The following is a 10,706-nucleotide window of genomic DNA, read 5'->3' as shown; positions in this document are numbered from 1 at the left end:
TGGCTGGCTCCGGGGTTTGCAATGCATAGGGCTGGCCACGCAGGGCATCCTTTAAAAAAATATCTATATATCTATATCTATTTTATATATAAATATACTTTTAAAGGAAGCCCTGTGTGGCTAAATTATATATATATATATATATATATATATATAAAGGATATCTATATCTACAACTATATATAGATATCTATATATAGTTATATATACAGTTATAGTTATATATATATATATATAAATAAAACTATATATATATATAAATATATATAGATATATCTATATATAGTTATATATAACAGTTATAGTTATATATATATATAACAGTTATAGTTATATATATATGATATATATATATAGATATATCTATATCTAGTTATATATACGGTTACAGATATATAACTATAACTGTATATATAACTATATCTAGATATATATAGACATGCTGGCTGTGTGAGAGGACAGCGGCATGAAGGGCTAGTGCTGGTGTTGCACAGAGGAGCCGCCCTCACCCCAGCAGCCCAGCCCAGCCCAGCCCACCCCGCTTTGCTCCCATCCCCAGTGCGCCTCTAGGCAGGGTGGGCAGCGCCCCCCCTCGCCCGCTAGGGGATGGACTCGTACACCCCCGCCGAATGGACTCCCCCGCGGCGGAAGTGACCGCCGGCGGCACCGCCGCACCTGTGTTGCCATGGGGATGGCGCACGCGCTGTTTGAGCAGGAGTGGCTCGGCGTCGCTAGGGCCGCTTGCGCGGGGCGGGGGGGGCGCTCCACGTGGCCCCCTGCGCGGCCGCGGCGTGTGCAAGCAGCTCGGTGGCTCTGGAAACTCCCGGCAGCTCCTCAGGTTGGGAAGCGAGGTCCCCGCTGCGGAGCCCGTCCCCCATGCCGGGGACCTCGGCTGGGGGGGCGCGGCGCGGCGGGCGATGCTCTGCGGGCACCCCTGGCCCAGGCCGGCTGGCAGCCCTATTGCTGCCCCCTGCGGAGCCTCGTGCCGAGGGTCTGGCTGCGCCATTCCCCTCGCCTCCGCGTTGACACGCTCCCCGGGTGTGCCCTGGGCAAGTCCCAGGACCCCCTCCTGGCCGGGAGGGTCCCCGGGGCTGGGCGCCGCCTTCCTCGCCCTACTTCGTTCCCGTGTCCGAGCGCAGCGCGGCTGGCAGGGTCCGCTGGCTCCTTGGGCTCGCTGAGGGCCAGCAGGCGCTGTGCGGTGTAGGACACTCTTGTTATGAGTGTCCGGCCTCCACTCCTGTCCCTGTTTTCATTATTATTTGTGCCAAGTACTCAGTTGTCTCGTTTCTTGTACCCTCCCTGCCTGAGGGAGGCCAAAAAGTGACTTGGTGGGCCTTTGCCTGTTAGCTGACATGCTAGGTCAAGTTGAAGAGGCCCCATAGCATTACCAAAAAAAAGTGTACTATTCTAACAGAAAGGACAATGAAAACAGAAATATTCAAGCTTTTTATTTGCCTACATACATGTAGGTGATGGTGCAACGGAAAACTAATAATCTAACTAAAACGTGTCTCTTGCCATAAGCCTATTTACATTATGAAATACTTCCAAGTATTTAGAGGCCAACTCATAATGTGAGGCCCTAAGTTGTAGCTTGCTGAGCTTGTGCCTAAATCCACCCCTGCCTCTTAGAGTGACAAATAGGTCTGTCCGTGGCCCCACCAAACCCCTGGTCAACCTCTTCTTGGCTCTGGCCAAGCTGGGCATCGGCTGGAGCAGGAAGGAGGCTGCGGCAGGGGAGCCCAGGCAAGTGTGGAGCTGTCTTCCTTTTGTTTCTCCACTCGTGTCTCCGGGCAGTTTCACAACTCAGTATACACAGGCTCCCTCGATTCCTTCAGGGGATTGTGGGTGCTGGCTGGCGTGCTCTGCTTGATGTCCCCTTCTGGATCCTCTTATTAACCTATTACCTCACTCCGTTTCCTGTTTTCTCTTTATTTGTCCCCTGAGTTTGGTTGTTGTGTACCCAGTGGCCTCCCTTTAATACGGGAAGCTTATAGTTTTTTGTGTTGGACCTAAGCCCTTTGATCTTTTAGCCCATCAAATAGGTCTGAATAGATAACGTGTTTATAACTTCTTGAATAGAAACCTCCCTCCCTCACCCCAAAACACAGTGCAAAAAACATAGTTTGTTGGATTGTGAATTGTGAGGATCTGATCTAGATCTCCACCCATGGATATGCAGCTGAATGGCACTTTCCTCTAATGTCTGAAAGAGATCTAAAAGCAGCAGTAGGTGTGCATCAGCTTGCTAGTGTTGATTTAAAATGTCACTGAGACAAGGTGGTTCAGTTTCTGTATATACACTGTATATTCTGTATATACACTGCACTGGTTTCTGCTGTATTTATGTTAGTGGCAGAATGTGATCTGCTGAGAGGTTGGATGGCACTGTTGGCATCACTGGAGAAGTGCCACATTCAAGAGTGGAAAAGGGACAGTTTATAGGAATAAACAAAGTGGAGATGGTTTCCTGCGGTCAGATGGCAAAACATCTGACTAGGTACTGAGCTTGTTTCTTGGGAAACCAATGCTGCATTAGCGGCTTAGGCCATGGAGGCATGATTGAGTTAATGAGTGGCAAGTCAAGGTGTCCCAATTAAAATAAAAAAAATAAATAAAAATTCTGTGAACACATGAGGCAAGTGCTAAAAGTGGGTCCTGCCCCCAAAGTGGGAGAAGTAGCCCTGGATGAATTGGGGCTAAATTTATCGCACTGCAATGGAGATGCACGAGAAACATTTCTCGTGCTTTCAGCTGCCCAGCCTTTTGTTTTGTTTGTATGCAGCTGCCATGGTGAAGTTTGCTTCAGGTTTCTACCGCGAGCTTTGCCTCTCCTTTTGTTTGTCCATAATTTTACTTGTCCATGGTTGTTTTCCTGTTCTTGTGACCCCTTGTGATCACCCCGACAAGCAACACTGGCAAACTTTTTCCAGGAATTTGTCTTCCCATTAGCCAAAACAGTATATGGTTAATTTAATTTGCAGTACTGGTACATGTTAAAACATCAGGTCTTTATTTGTTACCTGTTAATAGGATATTTGTTATGGTCAGTAAGCAGAGTAATTTTTGTTATAAAGTAAAATTATGCCTTAAAAAAATAGTTCAGCTATTTGGTCCCCTCTTTCCTTCTCACCATATAGTTAACAGCAGTAGCAGCATGTAGTCTGATGAAAATCTGCAGTGTTGTATTGTCCCAGGATTACTTGCTAAGGATAAAGAGAATTATTTTAAGAATTTGGCTATACAAAGTACTCCCGACTATGTATTCCTGTAAATAGTAGCATAAGACAGTTTTGCGTTGTTTACTATAATAAAATAACTCAAGTGCAGACAGAATCCATAATAAGTTACTAGAAGCTTTCATCGGAGAAAACAAAGTGATACTCAGATATACTAGCTTCCTGTTTTTCTAATATAAGAAAATATCTGATATGCTGTGGCTTGATAAACAATCTAATTGAGAGGAAAGTTTGCTAATTGCATTCAGTGAAGTGAAAATGGTTGTTGAATAAAATCATTTATTGATTATTTTGCAGACAACAAAACTGTTATAAATCTTTGGCAGCTGTGTATGGGAAGGGGAAAATTTGCAAATTCTGTTTTTTATTTGTGGGAAAAACAAATCGTAGTGCTTATGAATTACTAATGTCAATCCATGTCCCTGAACTGCCCTTATATCAAGGTCTGCTCCATCCACAGATTTACCTTGTTTTAACTAAAAGTGTAACTTTTACCCCAGTTTAATTTTAAAAGTGAAACTTCATGAGTGTGTTTAAACACTTATATCCTGTTTATATCATTTTAAATTGAACAAGTGAATGCATATTTACTGAACTAAACTGAAAACAGTTTAAACTGATAGATATATGTTCAAACAGAGGCAAGTTTATGTGGTTACACTTATTATGTGCATTAAACAAAAAAGGTTTTTGGTTTGTTTTTTTTTTGTTTTTAATTCAGTCATTTGAGACTGCCAACCTGTTCCTCCATCTTTTGCGAGGCTTTTTAATTTTTAATGTCTTTGGACTCTGAATTGAAGATGGAGTACGAATCCCAGTATGTCTAGCTGCACCCGTCCCAGTATGTCTAGCTGCATTCCTTATGTAGAGGTTTAGGACTAATGGATCTGCTTTTATGGGACTTAAAGTGGTGGGATGCCTCTTGAAGTGGCTGCACAGCTGTACATTTCACTATGCCTGCCTTTAGCTTGTTTAGGTTCCTATCACAATATCCTGTGCATCTCCCCAGCTGCACAAGTCTCAGCTTTGTCTTGCTGCCTCCCAGAAAACAGAAACATTTTAACAGGTGAGTTTTCTTTTTTTATTATGATGCCAAATTCCATTGAGAGGAATGGAGCATCAGGGCTCGTCAAGGGCATCCAGCCACAACAGACAAAGCTGTTTTGTACAGGTGTCTGACATTTCTTGTAAAGTGGTTATCTCTTTCTGGTCCTGTCTGCATAAGAACTTTGAAACATGTTTGTATGCAGTCAGTGGCCATCTGACAAAAAAATATTTGTGTTAGTAGCTAATATTGCAACACTTTTGGGGCTAGCAAATTAGTTTTGTTCCTGGTTGTCTTCCTGTGATCATGTTATAGGACTGTTATTTACTGTACAGGTAAGATTCTTTATACTAGGGCTGTCCAATTGGTGGTTTGTGTTCTGGGTGCTTTTTTTTTTTTTTTTTTTAAGGACTTTTTTGTGTGCCAAGTCAAATCCAGCTAAATCAATTCCAAATCCATGAGTCATTCAAAAACCATGTAAGGCCCTACTACCAGCAAACATCCTCCACTCCCACCTGGGGCTTCCAGATCATTTGGCAGGCATGCTACATGCGTCTGGAGGCTTGGGGTTCAGATGCCCCAGGGTTTTGCTTGCCCTCAGCCATATGGCCACAGGAGCAAGCTAGGGAGGAGTCTCCCAGTTCCATAACATCAATGTAAAGCCAAGATCTTCCCACTGGAAAAGAAAGTGGGAGGGTAATTATATATTATGTTTGTGGGTACTACCCTGTGCCAGAAAAGTGGCATGGTATGCTGAAGCTGGCGGCTGGTGAGCTGGGTTTGAGAGAGGCACCTGCCTGCTCATGTCTGTGGTGAAATGACTGCCAGGGCATATAGTGGAGTGGTGGGAGGACATCTACCTGCCTATCTGCATCATGCAGTGATGGGGGCTGCATGGGGAGGCGGCCTTAGCTAGTAATATTGCAACTTGCTAAAGGTGAACCCCTTGCTTCTTCCCTGGCTGACCCATTCAGAGTGTAGCTTCTGGCTGGTGAAAGGTTGGGGCAGCCCTGATTTAAATTATTCCTGCACAGGTGACTGGTTCTCTTTATAGAGTGAAGGCATGAAATGCACTAATATAAACATACGTCATAATGTGCGCACATGTTAACGCCAGATATTTGTGACTTGGACGGAATTGTTATGTGGACAAATTTGAGCTATGTTGAGGATTACTTGGACCATGTTGTATCATGGATTAAACCAGGAGTGGCCAACCTGCAGCCACAATGGGGAGGGGACAGGTAGCACAGCAGCAGCAGATATTGCAGTAAGCATAAAGGAGAGTAACAGATTGAGAAGGAAGCACAACACAGGAAGTAGAAATTGGAACCAGTAGATCAAGCAAGGGAAGGGGATTAGTGGCACTTGGGGACGATTCAGGGCTAATCTGTGACATGTCTGCCAAAAGAGGTTGGCCTGACTGGATTAAAACAGACGCTTGTACTTTAGGTGTGTAGTAAGTGTCCTGAAGAGTATAGTAGAAGCCATGGGAGGATCCTATACTTACCACTGTTTATCAATTTGTATAGTATATGATATGCAATACTTCCTGTAACTTTATATCCGCCATGTTCGCTATGGTACTGGATAAAGTGTTGTCCATTTTTGTCCAGGGCTTTGTGTTCAAGAAAGTTGGGTTAATATTGAGCTAAATTCATCCTTTGTTGAATTTAGTGAGATTGTGCAGGTATAACTGACAGCAGATTCTGCTATCAGTTTTATTTAAATGTTCTAAAAGTTACTTTAGTTATTTAAACTTGCTTTAGTATTTCATTGCTTTATTATGCACGCAGTTTCTGTTCCGTAATTTTCTTTCTCAGCATCAGTATTTTTAATTATTGTAATAGTGTCTTAGTTTTTTTTGTGAATTTCAATCTATTTTTTTCCATTTCAACAGGTTACTAATCATAAAGAATTTCACAAATCATTCTGGTTTTTTTGAGAAGAGATTACCCTGAGAATCATGAACATCAGTGACTTTGTAATACTCCCAGGTTCAAAAACTGGAACCTCTGTCAAATTAAAAGCAAAGTAAGTGCTTCTTCTCCATGAATGATGGTAGAAGTGTTGTGTGTGCTTTAATAAGGTCACATGCTGCAGGAAATACAAAATTTTGTTTGCACAAGAGCGAGGAGAATCATGCTTGCTTTTTTTTCTTTATTACTGTTTTCCTCCATTTACTTAAACTTCTCCTCTGTCTGAGGGCTTAATCTGTTTTCTCAGTTAAGTGGTGGGTGTTATGACTATATAGATGTAGTAGATTCTGAACAATCACACTCCAGTTAACCACATGCCCAGTTGATTGCATGCAACCATATGGTTCTGCAGTACAACTTCTTTTCTTCTCCAAAAGTTCTGGAAAGAGCTATTGTTCCTTTTTGTTCAGGAGCGCTCTTGCTATTTTTGATCCCCTCACACGTTAGCCAAGTATGCAAACTCTGGCTCTGGACATAGGTAACTCTTAACTACTTGAAAAGGGCAATGGGAACTGCTGCTCAGGAGCAGGCAATAGCTGTAAAGCTATAACTGTAACCTCTTCTGTCTCCTTGTATCCGTACCAAAGTGAAATATCTATACATTTAACCATGAATGGCATGAACTTGAAGTTGCAATGGTTTTATGCCACTTGAATTACTAAAGGAGAATACATTCATAACAGTTACGTTATACAATTAAGCGCAGTTGCATCATACTATTACTGATCAATCACATTTTTATGATGGCATAGGAGGCTGTTCAAATTAGTATGTTTCTTTGGTGTTCTGCTGCATTTGTTATATATTCTCTTTGCTTAGATCAGTGGCGCCCAACCTTTTTTCCTCCTCTGTCCAGATAGATAGTGCTCAGTACATATGTGGGCCAGAACTGGCTGGTGGGCCCAATATGGTGCACGGGATGTCTAGGCAGGACCTGATAGAGCTGTGTGGGGGGTTGGAGAGTGGTGTGGCCCTGATTGGGTCCCTCAGGGGAAGGGGCATGGCCCAGGCCTGATAGGATTGCGTGCGGGGGGGACAGGAAGAGCACGGCGTACATTGGGGCAGGGTGGGGATAAGGGACGAGGTGTGGCCCAAGGCCTGATCTGGCCACGCAGGGAGGGATGTGGCCCTGCTTCAATTTGGCAGCTCAGGGCTTGGGAATTTGGCAGCAAGGAAGGGTGGCAGTATTATTTGTCACTACTCCGCCACCACCAAATTTCCCAACTTGTGGGCCTGGATGCCATGGATCCACAGGCTGCATTTGGCCTGTGGACTGGAGGTGAGCACCCGTGATGTAGATGGTTTAGTTTCTCTTTATCCTGTCTATATTTGGATGGTTTTATTGGTGTGGTTATGTAGGTAAAATTAACTAGTAAAATGATATAACTGTATCTATAGTACAGTTTATATTGGCATCACTGTCTCTATAAAAAAAAAAAAAATTAGCAGTTGTACGGATATAATTTATTAGTCTACATGAGATCTAAATCTACCTTATTCACATTTTCTTGACTACTGCAACTTACACTCCTTTAAGAATGTCTTATTTTAAAATATCATTCCATCCAAAATGTTAGGGTTTATGCCACTCACTCTAATGTGGAGCAGGCTGCCCAAAATTTCAGAAATCTCCAGGCTTCATTTTTATATCCACTTTGGGACATACAGCAAAATGTACTCCCTGGTCTTCAAAATCCTCTGTAGAATTCATCTTCATTGAATTATGCTGGAGTAGGTATGTCGGGTAGGAAGGTGGTAGTAGTTATGATGATTGTAGTTATGCCTTCATTTTTCCCTCAGGACAATCTGTATAGGTTTTCCACACAATATACAGTTGAACATTTCAATTTAATTTTTTCCAGACATCTCCGAGAACTGCAGTTGGAGAAAGTACAGTTAGAACTACAAAACAAGGAGATGGAAAAGAAATTACAGTTACTACAAGCAAACATGAGCAGAGAAAAAGAAGAAAGGGAGTGGGTGAAATTTCTATACAATTTGATTATAATATAGAGTAATCCCAATTCAATTTTTTCTGTTGGAGATTTTTTGTTGGTAACTTATCTCCTCTTTTTCTACTTTCTTTGCCTTGTTTTTTTGGTCTCCTTTTCCCCCTTTCCTTCCCAAAGCCAGTATTTGTATAAGCTTGTTTGTTTTTTGACAGTCCTTCCTGTGAATAGGTGACATCAGAGGTAATCAACCAACATCCCTCTTTCTCTTGTTATTGTCCCCAGTGAGACTATTTAATGAGAAGTAGCCACAGTTCTTATTTTTCCTTCATTCTCTCTCCTTTATTTCTTCTTCTCAGTAGGATTGTAACATCAGAATTAAATCAGTCATTTGGCACATTGTTCTTTCGTTTCACTGCATTCAGCACACTGCCTTTCACTTTGCCATTGTTGGAATTGTTTCTAGCAATTGTTGGAATTGTTGCTATTGTCTCTACCTCAATAGAGCTTTAATCCTATATCAGTTAAATGTATGCACATAAATTTACAAAAAGATCACAACGTTATAATAGTTTTGTGCTATGGAAACAATATGTTTGGGAAGTCAGCATGATGGAGGAATGAAGAAATCAAGAACCCCAGCGTTGTAATTTCTGGGTGCTTTTACATGTGCTCTGGGAGTGGGGGAGCTGCTGTAATTAAAGTGCCACAGTGTCCCCATGCTTAAAATGGTGGTGAGGGCTTGTTCGAGCTTTACTTCAAGCGCCCCCAGTTCCATTTTGAAGCTCAGAGATCCTGATACACAAGATGCAGGAGGCTGCTGGAGTGTGGCAATTGCCAGTAATAGTGTCTGCTCCAGTGTGCTCCAATTCCAGCGTGTCGGAGCAGCCTCGCTGCTTGTGCATTGGCACCCTCTGCTCTTATACCGAATCACTTCATGGCCGTAGCAAATTACTGCAGCTGCTTGTTTTTTTTCCGTATCTGTGTCTGACATTTCCTTATGGATATCTAGGTGTTTGCTAAATCATCATGGCTCAGTCAGAGCTCTTAACTTCCTATAAACCACAGCTCTCTCTCCCATTACCTCTTTGCTCAGTCATTGTAGACAGTGTTGTAGAGGACAAACTTTAATTATGCAAATGAGAGTTGTTAATTATTACTCAACTTGCCTCTGTAAGGAATATCTCTCTATATCTAGATGTATCTGGATACATCTCACAATACTGTTTTGGATTGGAAACACAGCTCAAGAACAAACTTAAATATATACAAGTAGTTGAAAGAGAAATTACATATGCACAAGAATAACAACAGAGCTATGTGCACAGAATTAGAAATCAATCACTGGCTTCTCCGTTAAACTTGCAGTGTTGTTGCAGGTAGTACAGGGTAGCTTGTCACTGATAGGAATTTATCACAAAATCAGAGCAAGTACTTTTACCGAGACACAGATTCCACTGCCCGCTTCTCATTCAGAACTTCTTTCCCTCTCAGAGGCTCAGCTTTTGACCCAGGGAGGGATGATACTTTATCTTCAATGGTCAGTAGTGTTGCTTAGGGCTGCTCCTCCAGCCGAACACTAGCTCACTGGGTTGAACCTCAATTTGGCAGTCCACAAACATGCGGAGGGGATTCAGCCACTCCGGCCCTCACACTCATACTCGCAGGAGCTAGATACACGCACTATAAACACATACCGAGTACCCTGTACACACTCAGGGTTCTTCCTCACACACTAGTTACTCCAAGCAAGTCACACAGGACAGGACCCAGTCACACACTACAAGGATTCACTCACTTTCCTCCCATACGGCCTTTATAGTCTTCTACCCCAGACAGCCGTCACTCATTGTCTCAACCAAGCATACTATGGAGTGACCTGCCACTCAATAAGTTCACTTTCCTAGCCAGTCACCATTCACTTCACCTTATGAAGGTATTGTTCACCTTCCCCGTGACTCACCCTGTTACTGGGTGGTCAGTGCGCATACTTGCTACTCTGAAAATAGGTCAGTACCTAATCAAGGTCAAAGGCGAGCTTTTTCTAGAATCCTCTTTATATCACCTCCACTGGGCATGCACAAAAGATTAAGCAAATACACCAAATCAGGCATGAGCCATTCACGACTAACAAACATCACCAACCTTTCTGTTACTTGGCCTGTAACTTTGGTGTCCTCTTCAATTTGTACCTCCTCTGGTACTCAAATCCAGGTGATATCCATGTCTGTCAGCTTCTTTTTGCATTAAACTTTGATGCAGCCTTTCGTATTCATCCATGTTGCTTAAACTCATCAAAACTTTTAGTATCTTACTTGCAGTATCCTTTTCTTTGACTATGATAAATGCAATATTGCTCCCATAATGTCCATCCTCAATACTACTGCAAAGGTCCTGACCTTGAACATGTCCTCCCCCACTGTGCATTTCTCATATGGGTTTCTATTCTCTGTCAGATCAAATGTTGCTTGTTTTCACTTTGAAGGACCTTTAC

General features: G+C 42.6%; 1 protein-coding gene across 5 annotated transcripts in view; it reads left to right on the top strand.

The window, feature by feature from the left end:
- The first annotated feature begins 700 nt into the window (after window positions 1-700).
- The window catches only part of ZBBX (zinc finger B-box domain containing), a 63,739-nt gene continuing 53,733 nt past the window's right edge, over window positions 701-10,706 (top strand). The window contains exons 1-4 of one of the 5 annotated variants that reach the window (XM_059731108.1): window positions 701-838; window positions 4,207-4,305; window positions 6,185-6,318; window positions 8,126-8,239. In XM_059731108.1, the coding sequence (XP_059587091.1) occupies window positions 6,251-6,318; window positions 8,126-8,239 (182 nt within the window). In that variant the 5' untranslated portion in view covers window positions 701-838; window positions 4,207-4,305; window positions 6,185-6,250. Of the gene's footprint in view, window positions 839-1,762; window positions 4,306-6,184; window positions 6,319-8,125; window positions 8,240-10,706 lie in introns of those variants that run through there. The other 4 variants (XM_019491786.2, XM_019491785.2, XM_059731111.1 and 1 more) reach the window with 4 other exon arrangements.

The sequence above is a fragment of the Alligator mississippiensis genome, chromosome 7 (genome assembly GCF_030867095.1).
Source record: "Alligator mississippiensis isolate rAllMis1 chromosome 7, rAllMis1, whole genome shotgun sequence".
Lineage (NCBI taxonomy): Eukaryota > Metazoa > Chordata > Crocodylia > Alligatoridae > Alligator > Alligator mississippiensis.
This window is presented reverse-complemented; position numbering and strand designations above follow the sequence as displayed.